Source organism: Ambystoma mexicanum, chromosome 4p, assembly GCF_040938575.1.
Source record: "Ambystoma mexicanum isolate Mex_15411 chromosome 4p, UKY_AmexF1_1, whole genome shotgun sequence".
Lineage (NCBI taxonomy): Eukaryota > Metazoa > Chordata > Amphibia > Caudata > Ambystomatidae > Ambystoma > Ambystoma mexicanum.
The window spans coordinates 1,234,602,078-1,234,617,467 of record NC_090927.1 but is presented as its reverse complement, the minus strand read 5'-3'; the positions used below and the strand labels follow the sequence as shown (position 1 = coordinate 1,234,617,467).

General features: G+C 50.7%; 1 protein-coding gene across 5 annotated transcripts in view; it reads left to right on the top strand.

Moving 5' to 3' along the window:
- The window catches only part of TTC13 (tetratricopeptide repeat domain 13), a 1,871,796-nt gene that overhangs the window by 943,968 nt on the left and 912,438 nt on the right, over positions 1–15,390 (top strand). For all 5 annotated transcript variants that reach the window (XM_069606893.1, XM_069606895.1, XM_069606894.1 and 2 more), the window contains one exon: positions 70–211. In XM_069606893.1, the coding sequence (XP_069462994.1) occupies positions 70–211 (142 nt within the window). The remainder of the gene's footprint in view (positions 1–69; positions 212–15,390) is intronic.

The following is a 15,390-nucleotide window of genomic DNA, read 5'->3' as shown; positions in this document are numbered from 1 at the left end:
AGATGGGCTACTCTGTTTTAAAAAGGTGGGTTGCATATTCAAGCATGGATTTATCTTTGTTACATTTAGAGAACTTGGCAACTTTGATGCAGCAACAGAGAGTTTCCAAAAGGCTTTGATGCTAGACCAGAATCATGTTCAGACCCTTCAACTCAGGGGAATTATGCTTTATCATCATGGAAGCTTGCAGGAAGCCTTGCAGAATTTTAAGGTAGGCAACCCTCAACGTGAGCATTTTCATCCTCTACATTTCCAATTTAATCTCTTAAAATAATTTGTTTCAATGATTTAACAACTAAAGAAAATGTTGAATCACAGTGCTTATTTTGCATAGTATGATTCTTTTTTCTTTTTTTCTGTTGTGTAAAATCTGTTTGATTTTAAAGATACATACAAACATACATAAGCCTTGGTGTACATTGTAATATCATAGCAAACCAAATTTTACAGAATTTTAAAAATGTTGACGAATCTCAAATTTCAACTCATTCTCAATCTAAACTGTGGCTAAATTGACCCACACCTCAAGATATGATCATATCCCATTGATATTGGTATGCACTATAACACAACAACACACAAGAGTTTAGAATGAACAGAGTTCCACATATTGTCTCCTGCAACGGGAGCCGACAGGTTGTAAATCTCTTAGCTGATGGTAAACTTTCAATTGAGTTATCAGGCCTCCTGGGCCTTTTACCACAGTCGTATGTGTGCATTTTATGAGATGGGCATACTGCAATCATGCACAGATCTGTTCATATGTCAAGACGTGATGGTCCAAGGGTCTCACCCCACCACCCCCTACTTGTTCCGTACTCCAGAGCCCCTCGTGTAGATAATAAATGTCGCGGAACACGACCTCCATCCAGATTGCTCCCTCCAGCCTGCCAATACAAAATCTCTACCAAAAAAAGACCATATATAAATATGATTCTAGTAGTTCCCAATACTGTTCTGCCTTTTCAGCATCTGACGATTGTCGTTTGAAAGCGGTGTGTTCTAATAAGCATGTTTTAGAGAGCAGTGCTGTCCACATTGCAGTGGTGGGAGGGGAGCTTGCTTTCCAGTGTACAACCAAAATTTACGCTCTGTAAAGAGCATTCATTCTATGACTGCGCATCAGCGTATCTGCATGCCAATCATTCCTAGCTCCCCCAAAACACATAACGTCGGGGGTCAGTGTGACCTCAGCCCGTCTATGTCTGTAATCTGCTGGTACACCATGTGTCAGATTGGGGTTAGAGCTGGGCAGGACCACAGAATATGTTGCATTGTACCTATATAGTTGCATCCTCTCCAGCATGTCGCCGTGGGGGACAAGTCTATTCTAAAGAGCTTTGTTGGGGTATAGTACATGCGTTGGATGATTTTAAATTGGATTTCCTTTTTAAGTTTCAAGGAAACTTTTGGGATAGTGACATAAATTATAAGTTGCTCACCATAGTGACTAACGTACTCTTAGTCCATAGTTCCCTTTCCTCCATACTGTATGGGCGTCCCTTCCAAGGGACGGGAGACAGAACCTTTTTCACCAGAAAAAAACATCTTCCCCTTTTAAATCTAGAGGCGCGAGGTGGCGCGCCCCAGGGAGCATGCGCTGCCCTGACTCCGCCCTCTGGCGCCACACCTCAGTCTCCATTGACGCGTCAACAATAGATTTAACCTTTCCTAATGACACCAGTATTATTAGGGGGGAGGTTGGTGGGGCGTATGGAGGAAAGGGGACTATGGGCTAGGAGTACGTAACTCACTACGGTGAGTAACTTATAATTGCTCTTACGTCCCGTCCCCTTTCCTCCATACTATGTGGGTGATTACAACTGATTGTAGCCCCAGAGTGGAGAGGAGACCCTCCTTAAGCAAATGGGCTCCTGAAAACTGCCTGTCTGAAAGCCGCATCAGATCTAGAGCCGGCATCCAAACAGTAATGCTTGCGGAAAGCCAAGGGAGAGGCCCAAGTGGCTGCCCTGATTCCGACTTGCCAAGGGACATGGCGCTGGAATGGAATGGCCGTTGCCTTGGCCCTGACTGCATGTTGGCCGTGAGTGGCTTGTGCTGGCCCTCATATGCTTCCTTGATAGCAGAGACCATCCAGCGGCATATGGAGGCCTTAGAGGCCTGATAGCCTGGCCTTGAGCCTCCAAAGGTGACAAACCGAGCGACCGACTTGCGAAAGCCCTTGGTCCTGTCCAAGTAGAATTTTAGGGCACGCCTGACGTCCAGGCAGTGCAGCACTCTCTGTGCTTCATCCTTGGGATCGGGAAAGAACGTAGGAAGGACTATTTCTTCATTCAAGGGAAAGGCAGATGGAACCTTGGGCAGAATGCTGGGTGCGTCCGCATGACTACCTTGTGAAAGGTGGTATATGGTTCGAAGGTGACCAATGCCTGGATCTCGCTGACTCTGCGAGCCAAAGTAAGAAAGACTAGTAAGGCCATCTTGATGGTGACCAGCCTAATGTCCCCGGCCGCCATTGGCTCTAATGGTTTGTGCACCAGGGCGCCCAAGACTGTTAAGGGCCCACACAGGGTGCAGTCTCTTGACGGGCTGGTAGAGCCTAGCGAGACCCGTCAGATGTTTGACTATAGGTTTGGAGGAGGAAAAGATGCCCTCCTCCGAGTGCCTATAAGCCCCATTGGCTGCAAGGTATGTGCGGCAGGTGTCCACCTGTATGCCCGAATGAGCGAGGTGTGCCGAAAAGGAGAGCACGTTGTCCAAATTGCAGGCCAAGGGGTTGATTCCCCTGGCGTCTGCCCAGTGGCAGAATCTGGTCCATTTGCTTTTGTACTGGGCCCTGGTGGCCTTGCTCCTGGCACCTTGTATGATCTCCAGATTGGCCTGTGAGAGGCTAAGGTGACGGAGCATTACCTGCTCAGGTACCACGCTGTGAGGGCTAGTTTCCCTGGTGCGGGGTGGATGATTCTGCCCGCCTGCTGTGCCAGATGATGTGCTGGGCCCGTCAGCAGGTGTATAGGGGGCACCTCAGAGAGGATGAGGAGTTCCGAAAACCATGGACTGGCCGGCCACCATAGAGCAATCAGAATGATGGGGAGTCTGTGAGACTCCTTGATCTTGCAAATTACCCTGTGGATCAGGGGAGTGGGCGGAAAGGCATAGGCCTTCATGCCGGTCCACTGGAGGTGAAATGCGTCGCCCAGAGAGCTGGGGCCCTGACCCTGCCAGGATGCAAACTGGGGACACTTCTTGTTGTGGCAAAGAGATCCACTTCGGGGTGACCCCACCTGTTGAAGATCTCCTGAATAACGAGGTGTAACGCTCACCTGGTATCCACAGGGATGTCACTCAGCCTGTTCTGACCTCTTACAACCTCGAACCCTTCCCTGGAACCTACTCGACTGGAGACTGGGCCTGAAACACAGGATTGGTAGAGTTTAACTCCCTATTGTCTCTGTGTGCTTGAACCCTTTCTTCCCCGGGGTCCAACCCTTCCTTTTGATCCACAGCTCACCTTGTTTTCTTGCAAAGTGTGCTCTCCGTCCTGCTTTCAGCGCAGGGGCGCGTTGATTGATGCAGGCTCGTTGCTGCCTAGTTACTTCACTGGCAAGAGTCCGACAGGTAAGTATGAGTCTTTTGAACAGTTCTCTAACTTCGTTCCTTTCCTTCCTTAGATGATGGCCGGCGTCCGGGGATGGCGACGTGCTGCTGAGATGAGTATCGCTGAAGGTGAGTGAGAGCGCGATGCGTGATGCGACCCTTTCGTATTTGTATTGAACGGAGTTCTTTTTCTGTGTCTTTTAGGTGCCGCGAAGTTTTCAGCGTGGATGCTGGTTATGAAGAAGAAATGCGGTGAGTAAGCACGGTATGTGGCGCCTCTAGATGTTTCCACGCTAACCTGTAGTGTCTTTTCCCTCTTGCAGATGGATGAGAAGTTCCGGAGACAGAGTTCCCCCAGAGCGGCTTGGATTCAGGTAAGCGTTTGAAGCTCGTACAGTCTTTAAAAATAAGCGAAGATTTGCTGAATGCTTACTAATGCCTTTTTTCTGTTCTTTTCCCTTTTCCTTAGGAAACGGCGTCCTGGGATGGGAATGACACCGCCGAAGATGACCGCAGAACAGAAGAAGCGATGAATGATGGGCAGAAGCGGTGTTCTTGTTCTTGCAGGGGCTGAGCACAGAAGAAAGATGCAGACCTACTGCACGGACTGCTCCGAACACGGTGAGTGTCACACTGCAGGTGCAGAAAACACAAAGCATGTTTCTCAGCCTGTGCGTGGCTTAAATAGTCTCTGGGTATCCCAGGTGTCTCTGGGCTGAACCACACCCAAAAGACTATACTGTACATGCAGTTCTGGGAACCGAAATATGTGGGGGCATCCATATTGTCCCCATAAAAGCACTACAAGTCCAATCCCCAATGTTATCCTATGGGAGTGAGTGAGTCTGGTGCCACAAGCGCCAAGTCTGACTCCAAGTGGGTCTTTGGAGGGATGGAGAGGCCCTTGAGGGCCATGTAGATGATCGTGGCCTGGCTCCAGCCTGACATCTTCGAGGGCTGGGGACATGAGGGGCAGGAATCATGACACGAGGTTGTTTAGCTGCCACTCGTAATTGTCTGCTCCCAGCCTGCTGAGCCTGTCCGCCTCCAGGTTGGATTCCCCCGAGAGGTGGACTGCCGAGAGGTAAATGTCGTTTTCCTGGGCCCATTCCCACATGCTGATCACCAGCCTGTACAGAGGAGGGGATCTGGTGCCTCCCTGGTTGTTGACGTAGTCCATGTAGGTCGAGTTGTCTGTATGGATGAGAATAACCTTTCCCTTGAGAAGTGGTAGGAATGCTCTGAGCGCTAGCCAGATGGCGTTCAGCTCCATCCAATTGATGTGGTATTCCTGCTCATGTCGAGTCCAGGTGCCGTGGACCGAGAGATCTTCCATAGTGGCTCCCCAGCCCTCGACCGAGGAGTCTATGGTGATGGTGGCCTGCAAAGAGGGCGGCCGAAAGGGCTTGCCCATCTGTAGGTTGCAGTCCATGGACTACCAAGTTAGGTGTGGTTGGAGAGATAGAGGTACGTTGATCATCTCAGATTGCGAGCCCCGCTCCTGATTCCATGAGGCTGGGAAGTGCAGCTGAATCCTTCTCATCCTTAGTCTTGTGTGCGGCACGGCTAACAGGACCGCCGCTAGTAGACCCAGGATATGTTGGTACCACCATGCTGAGGTCCCTTCTCTGCTGAGGAAGTGGATGGTGGCCCTCTCGATGGCCAAGAGTTTGTCTTCCGCCGGGAAAACCCTCTCGGAGCACGTGTCCCAAATGAGTCCCAGGAATGTCAGAGCCTGCGTAGGGAGCAGCTGTGACTTCTTGAGGTTGAGCGAGAAGCCCAGGTCGTGCAGTGTATTCAAAAGGGCATGGGAAGAGTGGTGAACCGCTTCCGGAGATGTAGCACTGACGAACCAGTCATCGAGGTATGGGTAGATGTGGAGGCCCTGCGCTGTGAGGAGGGCCGCTACAGCGTTCATGAATCTGGTAAAGACCCTGGGGGCCGAGTTGAGGCCAAATGGAAGGACTTTGTATTGGAAATGGTAGCACATGATCCTGAACCGTAGGAAAGAACGATGGGGCTGCCAAATCGGGACATGCAAGTATGCGTCCTTCCGGTCCAGGGAACACATCCAGTCTCCCTTGTCCAATGTCTCGGCTATAAAAGCTGGCGTCACCATCTTGAATTTTTGCAGGGGTAGGGAGAGGGTGAGGGTGGAAAGGTCCATCACAACTCTCAGGCCCGCCTGGTTCTTCTACTGAATGGTGAAAATCCTGGAGTAGAAGCCAAAGCCTCGCTGGGAGGCTGGGACTTCCTCCACTGCCTGGCTCTCTACGAGCAACCGGATCTCCGCCAAAAGAGTTGCTGTCCCAACCTGTGGGAGTGAAGTGGAGTGGAGGGGAGGAGGGTGGAGAGGCTGGGATAGGAAGGCAGTACCCCGTGGATACTACTGAGTGGATCCAGGGGTCCGCAAAATACTGGCGCCAGAATTGTGCATGGAAGCAAGCCTGCCCCCCACCGGAGACACGTGGACCCGAAGGGGTGTGTCATGCCTTCTTTTCCTCAGAGGCTGACGCTGAGGAGGAGGACTGGAAAAAGCCCTTACCCTCCCACCCTGGCCCCCTTTGTTGTTTGCGCCGGTTCTGAGACTGCGAGCAGGCCGGCTGCCTGGATCTGTGTTCCTGGAAGCCGCGGAACCCTCCATATGTACGACCCTTTTCCGAGCGCTGCTGAGATTGGGTATACAATCCGGGCGTGGTCTTTGTGAAAATGGATAAAAACTTTGCTGTTTGTGAGCTGCTGTTCTTTTTGTCCAGCGCTTCGTCCGTAGAGGAGTGGAAGAGGTCCCCCCCACCCTCGAACGGTAGATTTAGAATGCGCTCCTGGACATCAGGGTTGAATTTCGTTGCACGGAGCCAGGCCAGCCTCCTCATGTCCGTGGCAATGCAGATGGCACAACCTGAGGCATCGATATGAGCCACTGTGGATTCCATGAGGTCATGGGCCACGAGCTTGGCTTCCGCTAGCCCCGCCTTTAAGCGTGATTGGCATTGGGTGGGGAGTTCCGGGAGGAAGTCCGCAATTTTCCGCCATAACCGTTGGTTGTCGGCAGCCAGCATGGCATCGGCGTTGGCGTAGATCTTCTTGCCGTACGGCTCCAAGATCATCTCCGCCTTGCCTAGCAGCGCCACAGAGGAGGAGGCTGAGGACGACTGAGGCTTGGAGCATAGTGATGCCGCAGCGATCACCGAGGAGTGTGGCTGAGGATGGGTCAAGAGCAGGAGTGTATCCCCCTCCATCGGCATGTACTTGGCATCCAGGCGTTGGTTGACCGGCTGGACTGAGTGGGGCTTGAGCTAACCCTTCTTGCCCAGGGAGACTAAATCCCTGTGTTGGCAGAGGGGCTTCTTGTGAGGACATAAGCCAGAACCCCCTCTGCCGGCTGTTCGACCTCGGGTTGGGGGAGGCCCAGGTACTCCGCAGGGCCAGCAAGACGTTCATGGAAGGGCCTTGGCTGAGGATGACGTGTCCGGATCCTCCTCCTCGTCCGTATCCTTTGGATCTGGAGGATCTTGTGGAGGAGGAGGAGGGCGGGAGGGAGGGAGATGGCGCCGGAGGCTGGGGTATAGGGACCACAGCCGGAGGCTGAGGATGCGGCAGAGGTTGCAGAGTTGGCTGCACCAGGGCTTGAGGGGCCGATGAAGGCATCTGTGGTGCCTCTAGCATGGCTGGAAGGACTTCCCTGACTGCATCTTTGATGATAACCCCCATCTGAGGAGACCTCATGAGGCCGAGAAACTTCTCGAAGAGCACCTCCTCGCTTGCCAAAGAGGTGGCAGTGGGTACCGACGGGTTAGCGGGTCCTGCTGGAGCTGCTGCATACCCTGTCCATATGGACGCAAGGGAAAGTTGCCCTGTGCAAATTAAGGGTAGACTGTAGGCCACGTACCTGGTTGAGGCCAGTCCCACCTTGACACTCGTTCTTCGCCAAATTTGTGGAATGGCGTTGGGCGGGTGCCCCTTTCTGATGCGGCAGGCATTTTCTCGGGATGCCTGCTATGTGTCTGCGACGTGTTGCTCAGCCCTCTGGGCCCGGCCTCGTCCAAGACTCTTGCATGTGGATCACGAGGCCTAACCTGCTCCTTGGGCTTCGGCCCGGCATGTGTAAGACCCTCGACTCGGGGGTCGGTAGAGCTGCGTTTAGGCACCCTCTCAGACGTATTGGCGCTAATATCGCATGGCCCCTCAGACGTATTGCCGGTGTTAGGGCGTAGCCTCTCGGCCATTGTGTTGGTAAAAGGGCGTAGCCCCTCGGGTGTAGACCCGGTACAAGAACCTTCCGGTCCCTCATCACTGTGCCTGGGAGGATCCGAGGACCCCTTGACCCGAAGGCTGGCAGCTGTAGCAGCCTCGGGGCATGTGCCGGTAGAAGGACCTGGCCGGTCCCTCCCACACGGGAGAGTCCCTGGGTAGGAGTCTCCCTTGCGGGGTGCACTGGAAAATATTGGCCCTGGTTCGATGCTTCACGAAGTTCTTGAGATCCTCTGGAGGCGACCTCTGGAAGAGCTCCCTCCACCTGGCTAGTCTGTTCTTCAGCGCCTTCGAGGACGAGTCACACGCCGAACATGATTGCCAACCGTGGTCTGAGCCAAGGCAGAGGGCATGGGGGTCTGAAGTTGGGAAGAGCCTGTTGCAGGATGGACACCTGCTGAACCCTGTAGAAGTCGACATGAGCCAGGGAGGAGCGTGACGCCTGAGGACCGAGTACGTGAATGATAGATAAGACAAAAAAGACATAGAGAAGTATCCATGCATGGAATTACATGGCCGAAGCCAAACCCAGGAGCGCTGGTGAATTTGGCCCGTTCCCAGTCGACGCGGAAAAGGGGACTGGGGTGTGGCGCCGGAGGGCAGAGTCAGGGCAGCGCATGCTCCCTGGGCCGCTCCCCATGCGACTCTAGATTTAAAGGGGAAGGTTTTTTTCTGGTGAAAAAGGTTGTCTCTCGTCCCTTAGAAGGGACGCCCATACAGTATGGAGGAAAGAGGACGGGACGCAAGAGTATAGTCACGTATATCAGCGGTGTCAATTGATATCCCTAGGTCTTCCGCCAATGCCATTGCTAAGTTATAGCTTCTGCCCACATTATTAGGAATGGACATAGCATAGAATGTGCAAAGGTGTGGGAAGGTGTTCCATTTCCAGCTCACATGGAACGGGGGGTGGCATGGCTCTGTATGTTTGCGGATTGCGGCTCGTATCGTGTTATAACAGAGGCAGTCTCCCAACTCCAGACCCAGTATGTGGTGTGCTGCTTGTAACTGTAGTAAGATCTCCCCTCACAAATGTCCATAATCCGTATATATGTGCCCACTCCATGTCTTGTCTGGGTGTACTTTTTGTTTAAGCGCGCTTGAATGCTTGACCACGATGGCGCCTTCTGTATAGGCACCCCCCTGCGTGGACCGCATACAGTGCCATTGCATGATCGTTTTTCGAAAATCGGGTGTAGTTTGATTTGTGGTGGAAGCTTAGCCGGAGTGGCCCTAATTTCTTTGGGAGATAGCGGGGCCATCAGGACCAATGCCATGGCCCTCCAGCTGGTGTCATCGCTAGTATCCAGCCAACGTTTCACCCAGCAAACCTGAGCTGCCTGGTAATAGGCCTTCCATGATGGTACTGCCAATCCACCCTCCGCCATAGCTGCTTGTAATACTTTGAGACAAAGCTGTGCTCTTTTACCTCTCCATGTGAACTTAGCAATAGAAATATCCAGGTCCTTGTACATAGTTGGCGAGGCGCTGATAGGCAGCATCATAGCGATGTATACCAGTTTTGTTACCAGTTTTGTTAGCAAGTTCATTTTCAGGGCATTGATCCTGCCTGTCAAAGAGGGGGGATAAACCATCCCATCTTCCCAGGTCTGTGCGAATCCTATCTAAAACTTGTGGGTAGTTCAGATCTCGAAGCTTGCAGAGGGAAGCGCTAATATTAATCCCCAGATAATTAATATGATGTGTTTAGAGTGTAAAAGGGGTTATTCCTCTGGGATCCCAAAGGATATCTTGCCTTAGAGGTAGAACCTCTGATTTACCCCAATTTATCTTAGCCATTGGGCCAAATTCCTGCAGTTGGACCAGTATATATGTGAGGGATTTAAGGCCATTACTTATGTATAAGAGTAGATCCGCCGCATATAGGGAAACGCAATGTTCTTCTGTACCTTGGCGGATGCCTGTCCACCTGGGATCAGAGCATAGTTTATCGGTTCTCTGGAGAGTGCATACAAAAGAGGCGACAGTGGACATCCCTGACGTGTTCTGGATTGGAGACTAAACGGGGGAGAGGCAACACCATTGGTGACAACCGAGACCTTAGGACCAGTATATAGCAGTTTGATCAGCCTTAAGAGACATGTGGGGAGCCATATTTGGACAGGGCAAGAAACATGAATTCCGATTGGACTTTATCAAATGCTTTCTCTGTGTCAACCGTGAGGATCACGTCTTCTGGCCAAAACTTCTAATAGGCTAAGTATGTTATCGCCAGAATGTCTATTACGAAGAAAACCTGTTTGATTTATGGATCATAGATGGAAGGGTCTCTTCTATTCGCAGAGTCAGGCATTTCGCCAATATCTTGGCGTCAGAATTGATCAGCGATATCGGTCGATACGAACTGAATTCTTCGGGATCACGCCCTCCTTTGTGGAAAACTACCATATTCGCTGCTAGCATGGAGTGTGGTAGTTGCCCTTGGTCTTTTGCCTCATCAAATATACTCCGATTTAGGTGCTATTGCGTTGCCGATAACCGTGAAATCTTTTCGGAAGGTGCATTGGCTGTGGAAGAAACTTCTGACTGAAGATGCTGCGACTTTGGACGAGAACTGCTGTCAGATGATGCTGCGGCTGTAAGAGAAACTTCTGACAGGAGCTGCTGCGGTAATAAACGACCACTGCTGACTGAAGATACGGCTTCGAGGAAAACTAAGGTTCGGTAAGTATTTTCTATAAGCTATGAGATTCTGTTGTCATTTTCTGTAAAGCTAAAGTCTTCTATTTCTCTCCTTTGACAGGTTCTGTGAGGAGAAAGCATTGGAAGCGCTATCCCGCTGTCAGCGGAGAAGACGCGAAGCGAGCGCTTCAGCGGAGGCAGGGCTTAAGTAGTTCCCTCTGCAATATCAATGGAACGCGCTGTAAGATATGAATGGATCTTGCGGGAGCCATGTTTGGAGTATAAGGCCAATGTTAACACTATGAAAGTCTATAAAGACAGATGCTGGGAGTGATGCAAATGCTATGTATGCCAGGCTAACACCTCCTTTTGACCCACTGACTGAGTTAATGTTCCTGGCTTACATGGGATGCTTGAATGTAAACACTGCTCATTGGCTGGGATCATGACAGGTATGCAGTATTACATTTTCAATTTGCGAGTGTCCACTAGGTTCACCCAAGATGCACCCCTAGAGTGTGGGGGCCCTCAATTGGGATATCGGCTTTCCCATGATGAAATGGACAACTTGTGTAATTTAATCTTGAACTAGATCTGTCGTATTCACCCAGTTTTTTGCATTTGGGGTCCAAGCCATGGCCATCTGCCTACTTTTTGCCACTTCCCCCTTGCCCAAGGACGATGTGGGAGGGGCGAGCAGGAGCGAGTGGTCCATTCACCTGGTCCCTGCTCCCGCCCGTTCAAAGTCTGTAGTTACCAGATTTTGTTGTTGCAAGAAACACCATGCTGTTTTGGGTCCCTAAAAGGAGTGCCATTGTTTGTCCACTTGTATGCATCTTATTGCTGGAAATGTAAGATAATGTCTATGGTCAGTGGTCTTAAGCGCTTCAATATAGGGTTAAAGCCCTTTCGCCCTCTGGATACCTCCAAAGAATAGTCATTGAAGAGCCTAATGTGCGTCTCTTCGATGCGTATCGAAGTCAGTTATGTAAGCCTTCAGCAGGGCCATTTTAAGTTAGAAATTGAAAAGCCTCATAGTAATTATGTGCAGGCGATCTCGTGGTGCCAGGTTAAATCGAGTCTGGACATCTTTGAGGTAACGCCTGATATCTTGGACAGTCACATTCATTTCCTGGTTTCGCTGATGGATAATCCTCATCTCTGCCATTATGGTTTGGAGTGGTGTTTGGACATCCATATTGGGTCGGTTTCTAGCAGGCCATTGTGGTAGAGTGCTCGATTGATTAGCGCCCTGTGCGTGATCTAGTCCTTGAACTGGTTCACCTTGTGACATGCCCTCACTGTGATTGCTAGTCGTCCCCTATGTTCTCAGTGCAATATGTCTAATATTCCCCAGATGGTTAACGAGCAATATGGTGGTTGGCCAGATCAGCCTATCGTCTTTTCGGTCACGAAAAGCTTCACATTTCTTAGTAGAGCTAAATTCAAGGTTGGCGGTGCGCCAAGAAGATATGGTAAAATGGTATTTATCCTGTGGGGTATGTCGGCGCCAGCTGAGCACCAGGAAGAGGGCGCCTGAAAGTCAGCTTTGATAATGCTGTGGACTCGCCGTTGTAAAGCAATCTATTTGGCTCCCTTTATGGAAATCATTAGCACTCACCACTTAAAATTTCTGCGTCTGAATTGAGCCTGGATAATCTTCACTTCCTCTTCAGGACCCATCTGCAATCCAAACTCTGCCCAGGGACACAGTATTCCACTTAGCGGGATCCGCGGCAACCTGCGTGTGCTCGGGCATGTCAGTAGGGGGAGATGATACCTTTAATCATCAAGTTAAGCTTGGCAGATTTCCACGCTCCTTATAGAGCGGATATCCCGCCCTAGCGGAGGTGCCTAGCGGAAGTGATGCCATGCGTGGTTGCCAGGAAGTTCCGCCTGGGCTGAAAGCCCAACCCGGAAGTGATGTAGGTGTGTTTAACAGGAAATGAGGCCCTAGCAGCGGTGTCCTACCGGTTGTGACATTATAGGGGTTAGCGGTGAGGGTCCTCGAAGGCCTGGAGCCCTTAGGGGACCCCATGGAGGTTCCCCCGGATGTCCCCACATGTTGGGGGGATCTAACTTGGAAGCAGGTTAGTGGGTTCACCTGAAAGACCGACCTATTTGATCTTATGGGCATGGGTGTTGACCATTATGACCGGACGTCCCCCACAAAGCCCCAAAGTGTAGGTTTTTTGAACAGTGGGGTTCCTGTAGATGATGTCTGAGCGGCGTCCATCTTTAGGGGTGGGGCGTGTAGGTGCATAAATACATATGGGTTTTGGGGGATGTACAAGCCGCACCTGAAGCCCTGGAAAAACCTGATAGATCAAAGACCGCGATACCGGGAATTAAGAAGCGCTACAGCTACTACTCTAAGGACAATACAGAGGCTGATGATTTGAAAACCATTCAAAAATACTACACCCCTGAAAGTCCGCCTGCTTTGGCGCTAGCCGTCGACGGGGAACTTGATGACGCAGCGGCTATGGATAACATGTGTGAAAGTCAGCCGGGGATTATCGACGATGGTGTAAATGACCCCTACACAGATGCAGACTACGTAGAGGATCTGGATGTTTTAGAGCATCTGTTTGCAGAGGCCGCAGTGACCCCGGCGTTAGACACAGCATCCGATGAAGACAAGTTGTTTATGGATGTCACTAGCGCCTTTGTGCTGGAAGATGCTGGTTCTGAAACGTGTAGTATGGTAAGTAATAAAGCAAGGCTGGGGGGGGGTGTGTGTGTGTGTGTGTAAAACCTGTGAAAATATATGCTCAGGAGTTAAACTTCTTTCTTTTTTGAATTGCAGAAAACGCCAGATAAGCGTTTTGAAAGTTCTGATGAGGAAGAAGATGAAAATATGACCCTTTTGGAGTCTGTAACAGTTCAAGCTTTTGCGGCGGTGTTAGGCAGAATCCTGTGCAGTTCCCTTAGGGAGCACTACAGAAGATTAAGACTACAGGTGAGAGCAATAAATCCCCTTTGGCATCAGTCCGTACCACGAAGATTTAGTTGGTAGCTGTGGCTGAGCAGTCAGACTTATCTCAAGAGGGAGATGAGCAGTATTCAGGGTTTACAAAATAATCCTACTGTACTATGGCACAAGGAAACACTGACCAAATCTTTGTATTAAAAAGTAGATAGATATTTATTTTATACACTTCTAGTAAAACACATTTATCACAGTTATCAAGCAAGTTAAAATTAAGTCAAGGAAAAATATACACGCTCCCTAGTTAAATTGTAGACCAAGTGAACCAGAGTGAAAACTGAGCAAGACTGCACAGTGAAAACCACACACAAGGGATACTCTAGCAATTTCTCACAAGGGAGGGAAAGCACAAGTTATATAGAAGTAACTTCTTACACACCCTAGCAACACTTCCCATAAATTTGTGAACCAGTTTAGGCAAGACAGTGCATCAGTATAGGATATACTTCAATGAAAACTGAGCAAAATGGCATTTCACAAGGTTTGGAAAGGGGAAGAAAAGGGTAGTTATCAGAAGCAGGTGCACCAACACAGTTCGAGTTGAGAATCAATCTAAAGAAGACAGATCTCACAAATGTAGCCAGAGTCAATAGGCCTGTGCCAGAGTCAGTGGTACAGGGCAAGGGCCCAGGAGCGAAACGTTCTTGTAGCTGCAGTCAAGTCTTTGGTTAACGATTTTGAAAAGGTGAATGCAGAAAGCGAAAGACAATGTTAAGAGAGAGGGGCGGCCGACCCAACAGGTAGGTAAAGGATTTAAAACACCTTTAGTGCTACCGCGAAGAAAGGGCGGCCTGGCGGAACAATGTACCTTTAAAATGAAGTAGTGGCTCCTGCAGTGGCGATTGTTCCTGGTAGTTCCTGCAGTTCGGTGGATCTAGCAGAGGAAGAGAGGCTCTCATTGTGGATGTCAGAGCTTGCTTCTTCCAGGCGCAGAGGCAGCACAAACGCAGCTAAAACGCCTCCCTCCCCGTTAGGTCGCAGTACCTGGAGATAGACAGCACAGGCAACCTTGACCCTTCGGGGAAAGAGGGTTAGGGTCCATTGGTTGGATAGGTAAGGAAGTTAGGAACACCGGAAAGGGGTTTAGGTAGAGGTTCTGGATGGGAAGGGGGAATGTCAGGGTCACATGCTCCTCGGCTCCTGTTCCATGAATTCGCCGCCCATGCACTCCTGATCTCACCACTCACTCCTTCACTGAATGCTTGAATTCACCTCAGGCTTTTGTACTGGAGCCCCTCACCAGGACATCACATGTAAACATACATTAACTTAGGTACAGCTTAGATAAGCCCCACATTGCAGCATGCAGGATTCCAAACCTGCATTACTTCATGCAGCACCAATGGGAATTGCCCCAAAGCAATAAAGTACTTAGCTTCGGTTTCTGCCTGAGTCCACGGCTTTTCTGGCCTTTTCGTGTTGATTGGCCACGAACTGTCTCCAGGATTTCCAGTCCAGTCTCTCTGCAATTAGATTCAATACCAGTGCGCGCTGTGCGCGTGATTGGTTAGTGGCTTTTGGGTACTCTGCACGGCTTCGGAGTCATGCGACTATACTTTGGTCACATTTAAGCATGCGGGCATTGTTCGAGTCTCATGCGTGGTTAGGGACGTTATAACTCTTAGCGTTCCCTTCAAGAGTTTTGCGCTCCCGGCTCGCTGTGGGCTGGTGGGTTTCTGAGGCGCTTCTACTACGTGGCCCACCCCCGGGATATTACTGGCGAGATGCGCAAGGTAAGTATTTGTACTTATCTCAGACTTGTACGCGGGCCTGGGGTTTGCAGGCACCGGGCGGGATCGCCCCGCGAAAGCTTGCCTCCGGAGCTCCTGTGAACACGTCTTTCCAGGACACCGGTCAGGATTGCGAGCGGCTCGCCACGGGCGCGGCTCGCGCATGCGCGCCGATGCGGGCGCGGTCAGGGGTGTGGCAATCTTCCCCCGAGCAGG